The 22,860-nt window shown below is 44.9% G+C and overlaps 1 protein-coding gene across 3 annotated transcripts in view; it reads left to right on the top strand.

Annotated features, from left to right (window-relative positions):
• KATNB1 (katanin regulatory subunit B1) overlaps positions 1 to 22,860 on the top strand; it is a 558,599-nt gene that overhangs the window by 57,617 nt on the left and 478,122 nt on the right. For 2 of the 3 annotated variants that reach the window (XM_085640093.1, XM_085640095.1), the window contains exon 4: positions 4,222 to 4,479. In XM_085640093.1, coding sequence (XP_085496219.1) covers positions 4,461 to 4,479 — 19 coding nt within the window. In that variant the 5' untranslated portion in view covers positions 4,222 to 4,460. The remainder of the gene's footprint in view (positions 1 to 4,221; positions 4,480 to 22,860) is intronic. The other variant, XM_085640094.1, reaches the window with a different exon arrangement.

Genomic DNA, 22,860 nt, shown 5'->3' on the forward strand with positions numbered 1-22,860 from the left:
AATCCTCTCATCACCTTGTTGTGTTTTGATGTTTTACCCTCTTATGTTCATCCATTGGTCCCCATATTTACTCTTTTAAAATATGGGCCACTGTCTCCTGAGCTCTTGACTGCTCACCTGCCCAAGCTCCCCACTTTTTAAATTGTGTTTTATTTTCATTGGCTCAGCAGCTGCCTAAGTTTTACTAGGCCACTTACTTCCTTTTTGGTGCACTAGCATACTTTTATTTTCAGTTTACTGTTTTGAAATAGGCGTATTGGAATAGTGACTTAAAAAAGTAAAAATGGCTGCCAGTGCGCTGCATCCAGGTGTTCACAAGGTGCCCATGGTGTCATGGGTTTTCACAGATGTCCATTTCGCCTTTTGAGGTGTTGCCTACCAGACATCACAAGGTGTCTGGTTGTGAAAGACGTATTGTGAACTTATAGTGGGTTTGCAGCCTACCCATTGATGACTAGTGGTTGGCTTTATTGTTACTCATTTGATTACTTCTTTAATAGCTTGCCTTCCACTTGTGTTTGTCCCTCACATGGAACATAGCCACGCTACGAACCTTTTCAGTGGCTGACTTGTGTCCATCCACTGCTTACATTTAGGGAATCACTTTTTGCTTTTTCATTCAGAGCTCCATGTGATTGCATGTGTTTTCTAGTCCAATCCCTCTTGTGATGCTTCCTCCCTCAAATACCCATCCCTGCGCTGTGTTGCTCCCCACCCCAGCCAGCTTTTCTGTGAAAGCTTGGCAAGAGGAATATTTTTTCTGAAGTATGGCTGAAGTGCAGACTTCAAGTGTTTTTTGTTTTATCTCCTACATTTCACATATTGCTTTGGCACTAAGACTTTCATGGCGCTCGGGGAAGGGGCATTTTCTGCACTCAGCTGACGTCTGAGGCTGGAGGTGTGCTTAGCATGACACTTCTTCTGGAAACGCATACGTCTGCACTCTGGGCTACTACAGAGGACCATATGGCTGAATCCTGTTGATTGGCAATGAAACCTGGAAAGTGTTTCCCTTTACATTCGGACACTTCCTTATTCTTTTTAAATTTAGTTCAGAGTTTCCTGAGCGAAAAGTGTTTAAAAACAATGGCAGTTATTAAGATAGAAAACATTGAATTCAGTGTAAAGTTTTAAGACCACTTAGGATATGTTAGCTTTTCCTCCCGAATTTTGAAGTGTTTTTCTTTTAAAGTGTTTAAACAATACTTTACTGACATTGGCAAAGCCAACAGCTCATCACTCACATTATAAAGGTGAGCCTTATTGGCTTTGCCAGTGCTTGTTCGCTTTACTTCCCCTTTAGCCATTGCTATTTCTGAACGTTGAAGTAAAATAAAGTGCGAGGGAGCATCCGTACTAAACAAGCCTTGCTAACGTATGGGCTTTGCACTGATGTTTTGCCAGAGCTTGTTCTGAATTATTGTTTATGCTACTCCAATGTAAGCTTTGGTTTGCATAAACTAGGAATATTGTATAGGAATGGTCACTCTGAGCTGCACAGCAGTACAGACACAGTCTTTGTGAGTAGATCCTAAACATGAAGCTTCATGAGTTTCTCTATCCGCGCTCCCACTTTTGTAATACCAGTGCTGCAGTTTCCCATAATTGCATTAAATCGCCACTGTGACAGCTAAAAGGATCAAGTGTACCATTGTAGACTGTTCCTTTACCTGTCAGATAGAGCAAGCAGCCCCAAACATACAAATCTTGTATATGCCTCTCTGGAAAAGTGTTCAGTGTCCAACCTTTCAAAAATAATTCTCCTGATTGTTATGACTGCCAAGTGCTGCTCTGCTTCCTTTCACACGTGTTGTGATGCATGGTCTTTATGCCCCCCTGATTTGTTGTCATGATGGTTAATGAATAAATAAAAAGTAAAATATTTGTCCGCCTACCCTCGGTTTTCTGATGCATGCAGTTGCTTAACTGACTAGCAGTGCTCGAGTGAAATAGCTGTACCCCCACATCTATTGTCCTGTAGGACTCTATGTTTAAGGGGTTATTGTTTTAAGGTAAGATATAGGCAATGGTTACAACAAGGTTCCTACAATATGCCCTTTAGTCAGCCCAGTTCTTTTGGTGTCTGTTTCTCAAGTGTGTTGTGACATCATTACATAACACGCATTGGCAAAGTCAAAAGGCCTGGTGTTATCTGCCTACCTTTGGTGTTGTCAATTCTTGTTTTGTTCTGTCATGATTTGTGTACATTTTTATTCTAGGGAGGAGCGACCAGGCCCTCGCCATAGTATTAAAAATTGCTATGCAAAAATAATTTTTTGTTTTTGTTTTCAAAAAGCCTACAGTGTCCTAATAATCCCTGACTCTGAAGGGAACTTCATAGACGATAGATGTGCTTATTGGGAAAGAGCAGAATGTTGTCACTTAGAGTACAGTTAGCTAATGGCTGATGTGGCCTAACTCACTGGCCCACGCCGTAGTGAGCAGAACTCAAAAAATAAATGACATAACAGACCAAAATAGAAAAAACCTGACTGACCCTTTAAGTATTCTATTTCTGTTAGTGTGGCGGTACATCATATGGTAAATTGTGTTGTACCAGAAGATCATTGCAAAATGCTTGAGCTACAAAAATGTTGTAGAAAAAATATCAAATATCCGCTATCAAAATATTGGCTAGGAAAGAATATATAGGTAAGGATAGGTTTACTACATTTAACTCCACATGAGTGCTTTATTTGAGCTGGTGGTTTCCGGTTTTCACACTGATCCTTAATTATCAACACTGGCACTCGTGACTGACTGCCACAGGGTGGCACTGTTTGTCCAATTAGAGATGAGCACAACAGTTGTGTATTAATTCAATATACATTTAAATGATAAAATGACTAATACCTGTCCCTAAGCCATTCTTTAAGCTTTGAGGGTCTGCAATAGTCTGAATTGTCACACTTGTAGCTGTAAGATAATCAGTAGTTGTGTTGCTACTATAAGTGGTAACGCTGGCAAGGGCAATGGGTGGCCTACTGTCAAAGGTCCCTGCACTTATTTTTTTACAAATTAAGTACTGCTCTACATACATGTACAATGAAAATATAATCCAACCAAACACCAGTATTTCTTTTTGAAACCGGACACCAGCACCTGTGTGTGTATGTATATGTGTATACATATGTATGTATGTGTATATGTGTATATATATATATGTGTGTGTGTGTGTGTGTATATATATATATATATATATATATATATATTTATTTACTTACCTGTATATACTTTCCTTCACGATATTTTGATCGTCATTGTTTTGTATAGCATGATATTTACGTCAACCATATTCTGATATACATCCTCACCGTACTGCGGTGACAGTCGACGGAAGGCAGCAGCCTAAAAGCGGAACCTGGGACTGCAATGACTATTACCCTTGTATCTTATAAGAGATACTGCGGGACACTTGCAGTTGAAAACATGGAGTTATTGTATTAATCTGTTCCCTTGAGGTTCACGAGTAATCCGAATGATACCTGAGATTTGTTTAACCATGTCATTGGAAAAAGCAATAAAATCGGTTTAAAAAAAATAATTAAAAAAACAAGTGAAGATGATCATAATGGCAGGATGAAACGGACTATGGTGGCACACTGAGACAGGATGTACATGTTTTAAGGAGGCATTGAAATGGGTCTTACCAGTTTGAACATGACTGAAGCCGTGACTCCAGTAGGAGCATCTAGAATGAAAATGCAAACACGGGATCACAAACAGTTTTGTCTGCAGAAATTGTGTTGTTGATTTTGAGTCTAGGACTAGTTTTGTTTGGTTGTGTGTGAAAATCTTTTTCGGTTATGTTATTAGACAAATGTTTTTCCACAACTTTTGATGCCTCTCACTTCGTGTAGTGCTGAGCCAGGTTTTTATAACCTCTCCCAGTAACTAGACATTCTGTATTACTTTAAAGCATGCATCTTATTTTTAGTGTGTTCATTCCTCGGTGCCTTTACACTGAAGAAAATTCTATTGCGAAACTAGCTCTTAACTTTGTCTACTAGAAGTCTATGTTTGTTCTTTGCTCTAGTCTGCTGCTTCCTCTTTAGTCAATTCGCTTTCTTAAGCCTGTAATTCTGTTGTGTTCAGATTCATTATTCGTCATAGAGAAATATTAGAACGCCCCCAACCCCCACTGCACCACCTCCTAAGAACAGGCACACTGTTTAGTGAGATATTGCCCAGAAGTATTTAACAATTATTTTGTTTTTCCAGCAGATTCACCTGTACCCACTGCAGTTGCCAACAGGTAGCACGGCTGGTGAGAAACCGAGACTCCCCATAAAGACCTGAAGGGTATCACGGTCTGATACAAAGGAGTGGGGGGTAAATCCCCTCCCTGGCTGGGAACGGTACTGGTCGGATAGCCAGAAGCCACTTCTGTTTCCCAGAAAAGGATTCCTCATACGGCTGTTGCTTGGAGTGATTAAGATTTACGTCTGCCTACTGCCACAATGACTGCCTTGAAGATGCGTGAGTGTTTATTTTTCTACAAAGTTGTGTTATTAATTATGTTATTCCCATGATGTGATTGGAAAGGTGGTGCATTGCTGGGTACTCAATCTTTAACCACAAATAACAAGCCTTTATAGAAATTGGAGGCAAGAGCTTTTCTGAAAGAGCCAGCTTCCCCTTATGGGACTAAAGTAAGGGTGTAAGGTTAAAAATCACATTTGTCTGGAACACTCTATGTACAATGTATTTAAACCGAGTTCTTACAGTAGTAACACGTATTCAAGTATAAGCTACAATGGGGAGCACCAACTCCCGCAAGTGTTCTGGACCCGGAGTTAGACCTTGACTGGTATTTAAAGGAGGTCATATATAAGAGCCGTGGTTGCCCCACAAAATGGGATAAGATATGTGGGGCATTGAGGGACTTTAGAGGAGTTAGACTGGAATCCTGTTTGGAGGAAATAACTGAGGATATGTGATTATATTGAGGTATGCATGCTCTCCAAATTGTATACCATACTATTGTTGACCAAGGCAACACAAATGATGTACCAAACCTGATGGGAGTGGCTCGAATGAGGAATATGTCAATGGCATTTCATATTATACGTGCTGTTGTGATTCTCTCCGTCCTGCCCTGTACGATGATCTTTGTTTCAATAAAAAGAATTCAAATGAAAAAAAAAAGTATAAGCTACAATAGACCAAAAACATATACATACAAGTGCTTGTTACTTCAATGTCCTGGTGTGGATTGTGGCATTTTCAGCTGAGTTCTCTATTTTCTCAACATACTTGGAGGACCGTCTATTGTCTCTATCTGCAATCACAACAGGAATCAGTGGTTTTTTATTATGATTTATTATAATGAACTACATAGTGAATGATAAACTATGCAGTATATAGTAGTCGCTCTGTCTTCAGCCTTAAGGTGAAATCTTCAATTTGTGGCTTACGTTCGCAATCAGCCCTAAAGAAGTTTAGCAGACCAAACACTTGTTAGCTGTCTCTATAATATGTATTGGGCATGGGAGATTTTCTTAATGCCACTGTCTGATCTATGATCAAGTAGAACATGTACCAAAAGACTTTGGGATATCTTTGTACTGCTTATGTTTGGGTTGTACAGAGAAGAACTGTACAATGTCAATTGGAACACTTGTGTTATTTTTCTTGTTGCATTCTAAAATATTGGCCCTTGGATGTGTATGTTTTTTGGTCCATTGTAGCTTATACTGGAACAATCGTTACTAATGTCTGAACCCTGTTTAAAATACATTACAAATTGGGTGCTCCAGACAAATTAGATTTTTCCTGTTTGGGATTGCTGTAATCGTTTGACATTTTGACACTCAGCAGGAGTGCACTCTGTTGCAGCATGTTCGAAATTGGGTTTCTGGTTGTCAGAATATGCACCTTGCACAAGCAGGAACCACAACTTTAGATACACAGTAAAAGATAACCTGTGCTCATCCTCTGGTAGCTTGGCACAGAGCAGTCAGGCTTATCTAAAGAGAAAATATATAAAGTATTTGTGCAACACACAAACACACACACACACACACTAACACACTGAAAACACCACAAAAATACTCCACACAGGTTTAGAAAAATAGATTATATATTTATGAGTAAAACAAGACCAAAAGGACAAACATCCAATAAGTAGTTCCGGCGCTAAGAATTTTTAAGGAATAAATCAAAACATAGTGCTTTATGCCATTCGCGCGTAGGAGTTACTGGAGGTCACGCTGGACATGGGGTAAATCCAAAGTTCAGGCCGACTGTGATGGAGAGCAGGCAGACTCACGCAGGTCCTGCTGAAAAAAGTACCTTGGATGGAGAAAGCGTCGCCGCCTGACTCGATGCGTCAGTTCCGATCCACACAGGTGTTGAAGGCTTTGCCGATGGTCCCCTTTACGATGCAGACGCTGCATTGTCGTTGAGCCGCACTGTCCATCGGTGTCGGGTCGTGCAGTCCATCGAAGCGCTGTCTTCGATTGGCTCCTTCGGCGTCGAAGGGCAATGCGTTGGTTTCCATCGGCGCAAAGTCGTCACTGCATCAACTTTAATGATTCTGTACATCACAAGTCACTTTTGAAGGGCCCAGGACTGGACTGGCACCACTTGGCAGGGCAGGACTCGCAGATGGCAGGATCCAGGTGCTGTTGCAGAGTTGAAGGAAGTCCTTGAGACTTCAGAACAGGGGGCAAGCCAGCAAGCCCTTGGAGTCACTCTGGGTTCAAGTAAGATGGGTCCAGTCCCTGTCCGCAGCAGGGCAGGGATCAGCAGAGTAGCACAGCAAAGCAGAAAGCAGTTGTTCCAGAGCAGCAGTCAAGCAGAGTGGCAGTACTTGTAGCACAGCAGACTTTACTCCTGGTAGAGTTCTTCACAAGTCCAGTATTGTACAGTCTTGTTAGGGTCAGAGACCCAGTACCTATACCCAGTTGTGCCTTTGAAGCGGGGGTGACTTCAAAGCAGTGCCTTGAAGTGCAAAGGTCCTCCTTTTCTCCCACCCCTCTCTCTAGACTATCAACAGGAGGGTATCAGCCCTTTGTGTTGGAAATATGCCACTGCCTATTCAGGTGTAAGTGTCAGCTCATCCCCCCCTCTCTTCTTGCTGAGGAAGAGCTATCAGAATGCAAATGAATACAGATGAGTTCCTGGTCACACCCACTCTTCCTGTGTTTGTGGCTGTGTAGAGGGAATGCACAAAGTGTAGCTGTCGCCCTCCCCAGACGTGTATCGGAGACAGGCTGCAAGGCACACAGAGCAGTAAGATCAGAGAAATGCCTGCTTTCTAAAAGTGGAGTTTCTAAACTAATAATGTTAAATCCAACTTTACCATTAAATAGGATTTACCATTATTATTCCAAATATATAAAACATGATGTAGTTACTCCTTTGTGTAGGAAACTGAGCTTTGTTGCAGTTGTTCCCACACTTTTTGCCCCCTTTTTAGCTATTAGATGCAGATTTCTGATGCTGACTGTGCACTGAGGCCTGCTAACTAGACCTCTGTGTCAGTGGTCCTTCCCTAAAACAAGGTGAAGACTAATTGTTTCACAATTGGCTAAGGACTTTAGCACCCCTGTAGTCCCTAGTAAAGGCTACCCCAAGTACCTAAGGCATGGGTACTAAAGAGGGTCCCTAAGTGCTTCAGCATATCTTGTATGACCCACATACAAACTTAACTCAGACTGCCATTGAAGGCTATTTGGCACGGTGCAAACCATGAGTGAAAACATGACATGCTTTGTGCCATGCCAAACTTACTGCATCTAATGTATGTATGCCACCCCTAAAGCAGGCCTTGAGGCCATAAGACAGGGTGCATTATATTTTCTGTAAGGACACATCTGAATGAGCAGATATGCCTGTGTGATGTCTAGTTGTATTACTAGATATTGCAAGTGAGCAGGGAAGCCATACTAAGGAATGTACTGGGCGCTCATCAATACGAGTTACCCAGCTACATAATGGCTTTACTGAAACCAATGGAGTTTGGTATCAAATACCTCTTAATAAACCCTCACTGATTCCAGTGAAAGATTTATTAACACATACGCCCAAAGAGTACCTTAGAGATACCCCCCGAACCCTATTAGCCCTCTAGTGGACTGTTCCAGTCCAGCCTGCCACCACAGACTGGTTTCTGACCCCCTAGGAAGCGCAAGCCATTTTCTCAAAGGCTAGAAACCATGCCTGCTCTGGCAGGAGGTGTTTAAACCTCTTCCTCCAGGAAGGCTAGTAAATCAGCATATCAAGGCAGAAGGCTTCAAAGGCCTCTGCTACCTTTGCTATGCGACCTAAGGCCTCACCAGACAGAGCAAATGCCACCCTCTGCCCTGGGCCCATTTGCCTCCAGGACAGGCGGGAAAATTGGTTATGCAGGAGGCGTGTTGCACTGCCTGGCTGGACATACCTCTAGGGTGGGCAGCCTGAAGTGAACGCTAAGATGGGAATTCCACCATTTTGTGTGTGTTGGAAATAGGAAATCTGGGAACGGGTGCAGTCCACTCCCCAAAGGAAGTGGTCATCTAGAGGGTGTAGTGACCTCAGGAGTAGGTAGCCCATTGGGTACTACCCCTCACTCCCCTCACATTCCTAAATTGAGCATTTAGGGCCCCCCACTGATACCAGGACCACCGATTTCGACAGACAAAAAAGGAGGTGTGGACAGAGAAGAGTGCTGACCCGACAACCTGGGAGCAACGACTGAGTTGGTGCCAACCTGCCTGCTGCCCCCAACCATCATGGAAGAAACCGACTCATCATGCCACTGTGCAGACTCCAAGAAACCCAGAGGGCTGCCAGTGCTTTGCCAATCGCCAGAGAAACTCCCTTGTAGTAGAGGAGCTACTCCCCTACAACCGCAGGCACCAAAGAAGCAAGGACCAATTCAACGTCCTGTCGCTCAACAGGACTACCGACACTGCAGCTGCCCAGGAAGAGGTCACCATGCTCCTACAGGTCAGATCCGTCCTCGCTCTAAATGTGGGGACGCAGGACCGACCAAAGCTGTGCAGTAGCAACATCTGGGGTACTGGACCCCTAGCAGCAACCAAGGCTGATTGTATTCAGCTCAGACACAAGCACTGAGGAAAACCAACCTGCACATCGGGGACTTCAAGGACAGTGAGACCCACAACGAGAATGGTCCCGCAGTCCTGTTTGCCCCCTTCTGCAGAAACCAAAGACAAAGAGTGAGTCCCAGACCGTCAACACCTCAAAACACTTCTGTGCCCACGTCCCACAGCCCAAGTCCAAAGGAGGTGGCGGTGCCCATGGGGTCCTGAGACCCACAAGAGCCGAGCCCATCCTTGGGTCTGGCCAGACTGGACATCCAGTCGCGCCTGCAACCTCTTTCTGCAGTCCCCCTCCAACCGCGAGTAACTCCAACACCGAATCAGACGCCAAAAGACACCACTGAACCAGAGCCCCACAGCCTGAGGAGAAGTGGACCAATGGTTGGCCCTATGTGCCTTAGAATCTCAAAGGTCGAGCCCCCCTGTGGGTTCCCCGGACTGGCCCTCCAGTCCCTGCTTGCAGCGTCTTTCCAACCGGACAGATCTCCATTGAACTGAATTGGACACCCAGCTCCGTAACACACCTCTGCCCCTGGACGTCCCAGAGCCCTTCAAGGTGACCTGTTGTTGTGGCCTTGGACCTTGCCCTCTACTCACCTTAAGTCCAAGAGTACAGTGCTGTATGTCGCTGTTAAGTGCCCAAATGCAGTACATGTCAACTTTGGAAAATGTAAAAATTCATTACTCAAAACGTACTTACCTGATTGCAGTGATCTTGGTATCTAAAGTCATATAAGAGTATGCGTTATGTTTATAAATTTGTGTTGGAGTTCTTCATTGAGTGTGTCTCTCGCTTACTGCCTTTGTGAGTGCAATATATGTTAGCACTACCCTTTGATATGCCAAACTGCTTGCCCACACTACCACAAAAAAGAGCACTTGGCGTGTCATTTGTGCCTCTGTAAACCAGTTGGGGGTTTGCTTGGGCTCTCTACACACTGTACCTCATTTTGGTTCACTATATGAACAGCCAGCTTCCTACACCTTCTGATTAGGAAATGCAGCTTTCAAATGCCAGCCTATGAGAGGAGTAGGCCTCACAGTAGTGAAAAACGAATTTATCTGTTTGTTATTATTCAATACATGCAGAACTTACCAGTACATGTCCTACCTTTTACTTACTCGGCACCCTGCCCCTAGGGCCTACCCTAGGGGTGACGTATGTGTTATAAAAGGGTAGTTTAAGGCTTGGCAAGTAGTTTTAAATGCCAAGTCGAAGTGGCAGTAAACTGCACACACAGACCCTGCAATGACAGGTTTGAAAGGCTAGTTGTGGGGATGGCACACTCAGTGCTGCAGTCCCACTAGTAGAATTTAAGGCTCTGCGTATATGCTATACCACTTTACAAGGGACTTGCAAGTAAATTAAAGATGGCAATTGTGTATACTTCCCAGATGGTAGTCTGTATTAGTGGCGGACGTCATGTTTCTGACACCCTGACAGATGGAGCACTGTCTGGTAAACTGTAGGTCAGCTTCTAAGTTTTTAATATGGAGGTGTGTTGCTGTTTACCATATGCACTGTAAGAATGGTCTTTCCTTTGGCATTAAATGAACCTGTGTGTCCTGCTTTTTAACGAGCGCCTATACCCTTTTATATTCTTTGCTCCCAAAAATAGTATTTTGACAAATGTACATATTACCTCAGTGCATACTTACACAGGGCATGCTAGAGCCTCGGTCTCATTTTCTGGTAATAAAAGAATTCCATTTGGTTGATCATTTGGAGCGTTCCTCATGTTCCCATCCCTTTCATTTTTACACATCATTATTTTTCACTCCCTGATGTCTGATGTGCAGCAAAATGTACAAATTAAATTGTACAAACCAGTTTGCAAGTCTTAGGGCACTCAGAGTTGCTAGGCCTCAATCACGCATTGAATAGGTTTACCTCTGGTGTCCTAAGACTGACCTACTGAAGCCATAAAAACTGAGCATCTAGTATTTAGTACTTGACTCTCAGTGGGTCAACTAGTCCTAGCCATACAACTGAAAGTGGTGTGGGGTTAGGGACTCACTAACTCAGAAAAATATCTCCAATAATATGATTGTCGAGTCAGTACTTTAAGTATGACAAATTACTTCTTTATTTTGAACACAGTAGGTAATACATATTGCACAAATCAATAGAGCATAATACTTGGAGGAAATACTCGTATTACTGGAAAGAGACAGATCGGCCTCGCATTGTAATAAGTGGTTCAGCTTATGCCTTTTCTTTGTCCCCAAGCTTGTGATGGAATGCATGGGAAACAATCTGAATAGGACACTGCTCTTCTCCCACCATCTGTCAAACTTCGCCCTGGTCCATCTTTTCTTTTCCACTTCTGCAGGTTTGCAGAGCGGTAGCAATTGGGCTGGTTAAAGTTTCAGATTCACATGCAATGGTCACAGCAAAACCCCCTGGTGAAACAAGAAAAGTTAACACATGGTTATCTACAGAGTAAGCGGAGTGGTCTACCAGCCAATGGTTTATGAGTCTATAGGAGTAACGTAGACCCCTGGAGCCCATGTCCCATGATTCACAATCCTACGTGTTTGTAATGGGTGCAACACTAGTGTAGTCAGCAGCAAGACAACATTTCTTTTTTTAGCCACAGAAAACCCGCTGGTTGTGTTAGCAGTAAACAATGTGCTTCTCCCTGTGGGAAGCTGTAGACAGAAGGGACCTGCTCAGTGACCAAAAGGTCACAGCCTCAGAGAGCTTCTTTTTTTTGTGTGTGTTCCGCTTGTCATATTTGTAGGGCCTGATCACATAGTTCAGTCTTGCAAAAACCCTGTCTGGGTCCATATAGTGCTATATAATATTTATATTTCTCCGGCCTCTTTTTCTCAAGATGGTCGATTATTGAGAGGCTCTATTAATTTTGCTAGCATTTCAGCCCTGTCAGGCAAATCGTCTGTTAAGGTTTCATCCCCTATTGTATTTTTCATGTGCTGCCATCTGCCGCAGCTGATTCTACTCGACCTCTGTTCCATTGTTCAATATTCGATCCTCTGGTGGCTCGTCCAATGTGTAACTATGCAACCCCTGACCAGAACTGTGCCCAGAGATGTCATCCGTATTTACATTTCGTAGTTTTTGTTTGTAGAAAATATGCCCAATAGACCTTTTTTCATATGGTGCTCAGGTAGGAGGACTATGGCAGTATGCAGGCTGTTCACCACTTTGTCCAAAAATTTCACCACCCCCCGGGCATTGCCATATCACAATCAGGAAGTCTGCACCACTTATATTGCATCTGCCACACGCAGAAGACTTGTCAGTGTAGATCATTTTTTTTATTTTTTTTTAGGTAGTATTATATGTCTTCTGCTAGTGAACTGGATTAGTTTGAAACATGTTGGGTGATGTACACTTGACCTGTTCACATGTCCTGTTTCAGTTAGTCAGTCAGTGGTTCCAAACATTCACTAAATATTCATTTTTTTTGTGGCTTGTGTCCCCTATCATATCTAGTACTGGTGCTGAATAAAGATTTGTGATGACCATCTAATCCCAGTAAGCCAACCATTTCTGATATTACACTCGTTTCTGGTGGTGCCTCTAGAAATGTGGTCTAAATCTTTTTGCCAATACATGCTATTCTTGCATACTGAAGGAGTTGTCCGGGGCCTACCCGAAAAGTCCTTTTGGCCTCCTTGAACGCTAAAAATGTACTAATAAAGAATAAATCTCCCACTGTTCGACAACCTTCTTCCCTACCGTCTAACCATAGACATATCTCCGTCCATATCTTTGAAAGTCTTAATAGACCACAGTGGGACATCTGGAGCAATTAGAGGTGTCCTCAGTACTGTAGTGATTACTCTTCCCCAGATTTTGCTGACTTATCGAACCACATATGGGCAGTTTTTCGCTGTATGATTACCCAGTATACATACTTCAGCCAGAGGATTTGGTGGTACTGTCCACGCAAGTAGGCTTCTTTCCCAGTTATTGCTGTCATCAAACCAATGTATTTCATGTTGCAACTACAATGCAACATAATTGAGAAATCGGTCGGTAAAACCTAGGCCATCTTTCAGCCGTGGCAGTTTCAACATTGCTAGCTTAGCTCGACTAAGATTCCCAACCCAACCTAAAGAACTCATAAGTTTGTTCAGGAGCCAAAAATACTGAAAGGTAAAGGGCTCATAGAGTTATGTGGCACATAAAGGCACCTTGGGAGGAAGACCTTTTTTGTCAGAGATCTCCTTCCCATAACCGACAACAGCAAAGTCTTCCAAAATTCCACTGACTGAGCCCTGTCAACACCACACCCATATTGAGCGTGTATTGGGCCTTAAAATGTGGGTTTCCCATGTCAACCCCAGGTTTGGGGTGAATGAGCGTCCAAATGAGAAAAGTTTGGATTTACCCCAATTTGTTTTTAATTCAGAAATTCTACCACATTTTTCAAATTCCAGGAGAAGTAGGGTGGAGACAGTGTATTGGGTTCCTTCAGAAGGCCAATGCGATATCTGCATATAGGGACACATTGTGGATTGTCAGACCTACCCGTGCACCCCATTTCTTCACCCTAGGAACCAAGGAAGCCAGCTCCAAACCTCATCACTTCCAAGACAGTCTGGGTATATCCCAACTCACTGGGTCAAAGGCATATTTGACATCTAAGGATGCCAGTGAAAACTCCTCTACTGAGTCTGCTAGTGAAGTCAGCACATGTGTTAATCTTCTAAGATTGTACATGGGGGTTGTAGGAAAGTAGGAGCTGCTTCTTATGATTACCCCCACCTTTTGCTTGATGTGATGCTGTTTTGACTAGTCTGACTGGGATCCTGCTAATTAGGACCCCAGTCTGTCTGCTTTCTCCCTAAACCGTTGTGTTCAGTACCTAGGTACATTCCATATTGGATACTGGGGTGCCCTTGTCGGTCCCTGGTATATGGTACCCAGGGCATAGGTACCCCAGAGGTCTCCCATGGGCTGAAGCATGCATTATGCCACCCATGAGAGACCATTCAAAATTGAACTACAGGCCTGCCATTGCAGCCTGTGTAAGTTGGTGCATGCACCACTTACTAAAGATATAGGTTTACTATATCTAAGGTTCACTGCACTTAGAACCTATAAGTCCCCCTATAGCAGGCCTCTACAATCCTGAAGACAGGGTGCTTGGTTCTAAGTGAGACGGTGCCCCTGCATGAGCAGGACACAGCTACAGCCTATGGAGTCCATTCTCCCCGATTGGCAGTGAAGGAGCCATGTACTATATAGAGGGGCACGGTGTAATTATATCAAACTATGTTGGTTGGGTTCAGAGTGCTCTGTATGCCAGTCAGTCTCCCTTATATTCATTAATATAGTCTCCACTTCTGGCTTCGTCCCAGTGTTCAGGGAGGGTCTGTCAAGGTGTCACTTTATGGCACAATCCAAATGACTCTTCTGCCCAGATGGGGGCAATGCTGCCTGTATTATTTTCCCAGAGAACATTGTGTCATCTGTGTTTGGGCCATAAATATTTACGTTTCAGTTCCATCTACAAATCCCAAGACTATAATGTATTTCCCATGGGTATCCAATACCATTTCCTGCTTTTGAAAGGGAATGTTGGCAGCAATTAATGGCAGTATCCCACTGGATTAGCTGGGGAAGTAAGATGCAAAGATGTGTCCCACCATTTTTTCCTCAATTACTTAAACTCCACATTCATCAGGTGGGTTTCCTGTAGCATAACTATTTGGATTTGCTGCTGTTTTAAGATAAGCACTTTTTCGATATTGTTTTGGAAATACTTTCAGCCCACTCATGTTCAACAAAACAAATTTCTATTGTAATTCCGTGACCTTGCCAATTTTCAATTTCATGCACCTCATACTCTTCTGAGAACATTGGTCTGTAAATTTAAAACAGCTTCTCAACTTTACCCTAGTGGGGCAGACGCAATTTCAAATAAAACTACATTGGAACCAAAGGATCTGTTCACTCATTGGAAGTTCACTCCACCTTGGGATGAGTGGAGCTGGACACACTTTCCTTCCCTTTGCAAACTTATGGGAACTTGGAGTCCCGCTTCAAACAAGATGTGAGCAATAGTCTGAAATACCACAAAAAACAAATAACTTTGTGTTTCTAAATGTCCTGTCTTGCGGGCACTCAACAGCTTGACCAGAATACTCCACGTCAATGGGACCAGGGCACTCCCAAGCCAGTTTGTAACCACTAGCTGTCTTATGGGTGTTCTCCACTCCCGTCTAGTTACATCTACAACATTAAACTTCACAGATTTTTCCTTTTAGTCAGTGAACACTGTTAACAGGTTTGCCCTTCCATGTCCTCATGTCCAATGCTTCCGAGGGTCTGTGCTTGTCATTTTCACATTATCGCTGTGTTGACTATCAAGTGGCAATCTGAACATCATGTTGTAAGCTGTGTGTTGTAGGTACGTCAAGCTATAATTCCGCATTTGTGTTGATATCTTATCCCAGCCACCATCTGGGGGTCTAGGAGAGTCCAGAATAATTTAGTGCTACTTCTTTCATGGTGCCATCCGCTTGCACTAGAAATTTGTAGGATTCTTGGTTCTGAGGATCGGTGGTCACCTCCTTTCAAGGATCTTGACCTCTGAGTTCTGCAGTCCGCTTCTTCCGGAGCAGTAGCGATTTGGTTCACTCCTCTTCGGGATTACTTTATCCCACATCTCAAACCAGGGTCAAACCTCATCGGGACTGTAAAGAAGTTGTTTCACCCATCAGCCAACATTCGCAGGTGCACCAAGTAGAGCAACATATATATTAAATGCAGAGCTTTGAGTTTTCGTTTTTGATTTGCCTTTGCACCTTCTTCGTGCAGATGGGGAAAATTGGGGAGAGGAGGTGGCTCAACTGCTAGGGGCGGTTGACCTCCAATCTGGGGAACCTAGTTCAAGTCTCTGCAAGTACGTGCAACATCTTGTGAATCTGGGCAAATTACTTAATTTGCCTGTGCCTAACAAAAATGAATATGTTCTCATGTAACGCTTCGGGTCAAATTTGCGCTATATAAACTTCCCACTCCGCCCCATACCAGTGAGAATTTGTGTTTCTCGCTGATGTACACAATCTTCGTGCCTATAGTTCGGTGCATGTGGTGAGGCACCTGGTTACACTTGAAGAACCAGAGCTCTGTGCATTCTTTCCGTGGCAAATATAGGCAGCAGTGCCTGGTTTGAGTTTCTGAAGAATCCATTTCTCCTGGAAATCTGCTGCTCACTCTCATTGCTTCTGGAAGTCTAGGGATCTGAGGGTATTTCATCTAGACTGCCCTTAAACATCCCCAGCTCAGGCTTCTAAGTTTAGGTCAATTTTGTCTTTGAAGATGTGCACCTCTATATTTAATTCTTTGACATCGTCTTATGTTATCTGCACCCTTTCTGCTATTTTCAGCAGACCTGAGTAACCAATGTTCTTGCCTTAACTATTTTATTTTCCAGAGCTCTCCCCGAGTTTTGTATTGCCAATAGCATATCTGCAGTTGTATGCACTTCAGGTTGCTTCATTGCTTCCACTGCCAAAGGAGCACTCGCCTGCTGAGCAGTTTGTTGCGTAGTGCCATATGCAGTTATACATTGCATGATTGAATTCCCTCCATGGATTTTATTGCTTTATCTTTGCCCATGACTACGGCTGTAGGGCAGATTGCTTATTTGCCAGTATATTGGTGCGACCATTGCTCATCAGATTTGCTAGAGGCAGCAATGTTATGTCTATGGGTTCTATGCTGTGGTAAGGCACCATTGTAACAATTGGAAAGCAAGCGGAGATCACAGCCATGCAGTTGAACACATTGAGCGCTGTGTAAGCAGCAAAGTGCCACACCAATATCGTGCTGGAGGGTCTCAACATGCCAGATTCAGCTAGATGCTTGCAGGCTATACACATCTCATACCTGCAGTCATGAGTTTTCACTCAATGCCTTTATCGGTTGGCCGTGGCCAAGCAATTTAAGCAGTATTTTTTTAGGTTTTGCCCAGACAATGAATGCCATGTCTCCGTGAGACATGTTGTTTACAAACAGTGGGCTTACAGCCCCCCCCATAGCTTACCATTCATAAGCTTCAGCGTCGCTCTCATTTCCTTCTTACCCGTTTGAGATGGCATGTGGGTGTCATGTCCTCTTCCTGTGTCTGGCCCTCCCCTGGAGCATGGACCGAGCACTTATATACATCCACTGCTCCCATTTTTGGGAGCTACTTTTTTTCTTTGTGTGCAAGCACTCCTTATGAGAGATTGTGTTTTCAGTCCATATTGCATATCCTAGTCCATATAGCTTCTGTTCCCACCCACTCTTTTTCCATGTTCCAAAGTTCAAGAAGATGCCTGCTTCCTAGTGCAGCTCTGCCGGCCGTGCGACATTATCCGCCCTAAATCCTGACAAGCGCTGCACATATGCGCATAATATTTCCAGTACTGTGCATCGGAAAGCGGCACAAATGCTATGAGATTGCTGATACTCTCAGCAGGTGACTGGAAGACCGATATCGGCGCCTGCAGCGGGAGACAGAGGGTCACTGTATTTCAATAAGATGGCGACTGCCGATGAGGACGGTGTTGCCGGCGCACAGATCTGAGTTGATCTGAGCGGTGTGACATATCGCACTTGGGACTGGTGTTGAGTCGGCCGCTAGCATAATCCTGAAGCCTGGAGCTTACTTTGTGCTAGCTGGTGGTAAGCCTTTTGGGCTGCGGACCGAAACTGGTGAAGAAGCGACAAGATGGCGGCTCCTGGGAATGAGTTCTGATGCGGCGACTGCTGCGTGGATGTGGCGGTTGAGCGAGCAGCCCACTGGCTGGAAATAGAGGTGCTTGCATAGTGGTGAGTGCTGAGAGGGCTCGGCGGCTCCAGCTGGGGCTAAGAGCGGTGCACACAGTGCGAATGGCGCTGGGAGCTGTGAAGAGAGCAGTGATACTACTACTGTGGCCATCGGAGCGGGGGCGCAAACCGGGGCTGCCGGAGATAGTGGGCGATACTTGATGGATCGTGTAATTTGGAGCTGTACAGTGGTATGCCTTGAAAAATGACAGTGGAACCTGGGCAGGAAGTCATATAAAAAAGACAGGTGTCTGGAAGAAGCTGCCTGGCTGCATTCCCCTGCATAAATGGGCAAGAGGTTCTTTACTTGCGAATGAATTGCCCGGTGGCTTATGGTGTAGATGTGGACCTCAGATATGCACCACTACTGTGAGTGACAGCCTATCTGGGAGGTGTACTATACAGAGAACTCGCAGCGTGGGCCCGCATAGTTTGATTATTTTTGCTGGAAGTGGGCCCTATGATAACTGGAACTGAGGGGTGTGATAACCTAACTGGGAGAGTCGATGCAATCTGGGGCCGCTGCTGGGAACTACATTGGTGATGGCGCAAATTTCTCGCTTGCTGGGCCGGTGGAGGCAGTTGCTCGTCAGTGGCCTAGTTCCACAATTTGCCCCTCTGTTCAGCTATAATCAGTGGTTTCATAGGGAGAAGTGGCGAGAGACATACCTTGTGTTCACAATGGGGAAACCGGACAAGCAGCAGTAGCGCCTCACCTTTGAGGCACGGAAGTCATGGAGGTCCCAGCTTACTCGGCAGCCTAAAGACAGCCCCAGCTCCTTCTCTGGATTACTCCCCCCTCCCCTGTTCCTTTTTTCCTCTGCCCCCTAGTGGGGACATGTTCCTCCGATACCTGACTATGCAACTGTAGCCCATGTTTTGATTCTAATCTGCTTTTCTGAACACTGAGACCTGAGCAACATGGCTGATGCCCGGTGGAGCTGCTAGACAGCTATAGAGGAGATTGGCCCGAGTTTCCCCCCTCGACCGTCACCTACCCAGCCGGACATTGGGCACAGTTTCCTCTTCGTCTCCCTGCTATGGCTCCTTCCTCCCCTTTCTTTCTTCTCTCCTCCCTATTTCCCTCCTATCCTTCTTCCTCACCACCTTACCCTCCTACTCTCCACTTCGCTCCTCTTCTATGCTCTTTAAATGTTTCTAGCAACAGATGTAACATGTAACTTTGTAACATTGTGGAGCCTAACGTAAAGTGCTCTGATACCTCCGGGTCTTGCCAGCGCTATATAAAACTCAAATAAATAAACATGTTGTTTAATTTCCCTCCAACCCCCTACCCTGTACTATGCTCCACTGCACTATATGCCACTTCACTCTGCATCACTCTACTCTACGCTACGCTTTACTACTCTACTCTTTTCTACTCCACTCATTGTACTCTAATCTGCACACACTATGCCACTGCACTCTACTCTGCGCCACTCTACTCTCCGCCACTCTACTCTCCGCCACTCTACTCTGCGCCACTCTACTCTGCGCCACTGTACTCTACACCACTCTACTCTACGCCACTCTGCTCTTCTCTGTGCCACTCTACTCTGTCACTGCCTTCCGTGCCCCTGCATTCTGCACCAGTGGTCGCTACTCTGCACCACTCTACTGTATGCCGCTGCACTCTGCGCCAATGCTCTCTACTCTGCACCACTCTACACCACTGCACTATGCCTCTCTACCCTGCACCACTCAACCCTCCGTCACTGCACTTTACACCCACCACTCTACGCTAGACACTGCTCTGTAAGCCACTACACTCACCACCACTCTACGTCACTCTACACCACTGCACTCCTACTCTACACCACTGCACTCCTACTCTGCGCCACTCCCACTCTGTGCCACTCCCACTCTGCGCCACTGCACTCTACACCACCCCTACTCTGCACCACTCTAATCTTCTCTGCACGACTCCACTCTGCCACTCCAGTCTACTGTGCACCACTCCACTCCACTCTGCCACTGCAGTCTGCTCTGCATTACTCTATGCCAACTTCTTTCTAGTTAAGGTTAAATACATAATTATGGAAATAGGCAACACTAGTATAAGTCCCTACCCTCTATCAGTGGTGGATCCACCAGATTTTCAGGGCGGCTCTCTGTCTTTCCTGCACTTGACTCAAACGGCTTAGCCCATATTGTGGCCAAAGTTAAATCTGGGTCACCAGAAGATCCCTGCGCTCCAAGGGTGTTTAAAATGGTCGTTCTTGCGGTAGGGCCAGAGGTGCTGTCCCTATTAAATCTGTCCTTGGCAACAGGGAAGGTTCCACACAAATTGAAGGAAGCTATGGTGATGCCACTGCTGAAGAAAGCAGGGGCAGACATTAATAACTTGAAGAACTTCCGACCCATCTCCAGACTTCCTATTTTGGCTAAAGTACTTGAGCAACTTGTGCTCAGAGTTCTCTTGTCCTTCTTGGAAGAACATCAGCTGTTACATGCATGGCAAGCAGGATTTAGGGCCCACTTCAGTACTGAGTTGGTGATGCACTCAGTATGGGACGAACTGAGGCTCGCAGCTGATAAGAAGAATCCATCAGCACTGATTCTATTCGACCTCTCAGCTGCGTTCGACGCGGTGAACCACGCGCAGCTGCTGGCGGTTGGGAGTCACCGGGACGGTCCTCTAATGGATCGCCCGTTCTTGAAGGATCGGTCTCAAAAGGTTTAACTAGGGGAATGTACGTCTAGGTATGGCGCCCTGCCATGTGGGGTTCCTCCGGGCTCTGCGTTGTCCCCCCTGCTTTTCAATATTTACCTTCAGCCATTGGTAGAAGCATTGGCAAAATCGGAATGTCAGGTGTTCAATCATGCCGATGACACCCAACTAATTGTGCGAGTTGACAATTCCACTCAGGCATAGCTTAATGTTCAGAACATGCTCCGGTTTACTATGACCTGGATGACCTCTAATTCACTTAAGGTAAATCCCGAAAAGACAGAGGTGCTTGTCCTCACAACAGGGGCTAACCCCTGGTCCAGCCTCCTTTGGCCACAAGAGCTTGGCACCACCCCGACCGGTGCCAGCTGTGAAGAGCTTGGGTATCGGGCTAGACACCAAGTTAACTATCAGGTGTCTGCTGTAGTGGGGAGTTGTGTGGGCTTGGTGAAGCAACTCGGGAAACTTGCGACCCTTTTGTCATTTTCCACCTTGCGTACCGTCGTGTCGGCACTAATGTTGTCACGCTTGGATTACGGTAACGCAGTATAGATAGGGCTTCCTGATAAACTTATGGGGAAACTTAAGGTGGTTCTAAATGATGCGGCAAGATTGATTTGTAAATTGCCAAGAAGAGCACGCACCACACCCCTGCTACAACAGCTACACTGGCTCCCTATTGAGCAAAGGGGCAGGTTCAATGGCCTCTGCATTGCACATAGAGCACAGTATGGGGTGGCCCCTAACTACATCAAAGACCGTTTGAAGCTTTATGTGCCTGGACGATGCCTCAGTTAATCTGAGTCAGGTCTGTTGGCCTGCCTGCGCTTTAATAGAGCCACCTTGGGGGGGGGGCGGGCCTTCTCAGTTGTGATTCCCCAGCTCTGGAGCAAGCTACCAGACAGTATGCATGGGGAAGCCACCTTACTCCCGTTCAGGAGGAAACTCAAGACCATCTTGTTCACTGAGGCATTTGGATAAGCTCACCCTAATCATGGTGAGCCCAGCAGGGATAAGGGATTCCCGGGTTCTTGGTCTATGCTGCAAGCGCTTAGACACCTTTTGGTGATTTGGCGCTCTACAAATATAAATTAACATAACATTATTCTATGCCACTGCATTCTACTTTTATTGGCTATTGTGAATCAATCACAACAATGAAAGTGTGTTGGTATGACTGAGGGATGAGGAATGAAAAGTCGGGATGACCGGTGAGCAGTAGGGATTCTGGATGAGAAGTAGGGATGAGAAGTAAGAATGATGGGTGAAAAAGTAGGGATGATAGATGAGTAGGGAAGAGGATTAGGTATGACGGAAGAGAAGTAGGGATGATGTATGAGTAGAAGGGGTGATGGATGAGTAGAAGGGATGATGGATGAGGAGTTGGGATGAGTAGCAGGGGTGAGAAGCGGGTATGATGGATGAGAAGTGAGGAGCAGGGCTCGAAAAATCCACTCATTGTCAAGCAAAATTTATTCAGGACCAGCCATTTTTATGGACTACTCACCCTTTCTGGTGAGTTGAAAATCCTCCAACTTTATTCACAGAAAAAACATTTGCAATGCAATAGGTGTCGCATTTACGTGAGTTTAAGCTATTGGCATTGTAATTGGCAATGCATTTTATTTATGTTTCAAAAACCAAAACCCAAATTAAAGGCATTGTCATTTACAATGCCAATAGCTCAAATTTACGTAAATGCGAGACCTGTTGTATTGCAAATACTTGGTGTTCATGCTGGTGGGGAGCTATCTGCAGCCTCGCACCTAGATGCCAGTGTGATGGAGGGAAACAAAGGCACTCCGCTTGTTATGACTTCACAGGTGCTTAAGAAGAAACAGCCATGGTTTGGAGGGAGGGGCTTTCCTTTTTTAAACCTCCTTTCTGTTAAGGTGCTCTTGCCCTGTAACAATGTCTTGTGTATCTGTCTGCATGAGTAATTACACCAATAAACATTTATATGGCACTTACTTCGTTTTATCTCTTTTTTTTTTTTTAACGTTACGAGGCAGGGCGTCGGAGAGCTTTAATTGCACAGATATTGTACGGGTGCAATGACTCATACAAGTTGTAAGTCAATGTGCAGGGAATGCTAAATATGACGGTGAGGGGCCCAGGTATAGCAGTCCCATATCATTAGGGCCATTAGAATTATGAGAGTTTGCAGCACTGACGTTTTCCTTCATAATTAAGGATTTGCTACATTTGCCTAATACAGCATCTGCTGCTTATCCTGCAGGTTTTACAAAAAAAAAGTTTTTGCTTTTAGCTCATACAGATCAAAAGTTACTAAAAATAAAACAACACGTGCTGCTGCGCAGTGGAAGGACCTTTGTAAAGGTTAA

Source organism: Triturus cristatus, chromosome 12 (genome assembly GCF_964204655.1).
Source record: "Triturus cristatus chromosome 12, aTriCri1.1, whole genome shotgun sequence".
Taxonomy (NCBI): Eukaryota; Metazoa; Chordata; class Amphibia; order Caudata; family Salamandridae; genus Triturus; species Triturus cristatus.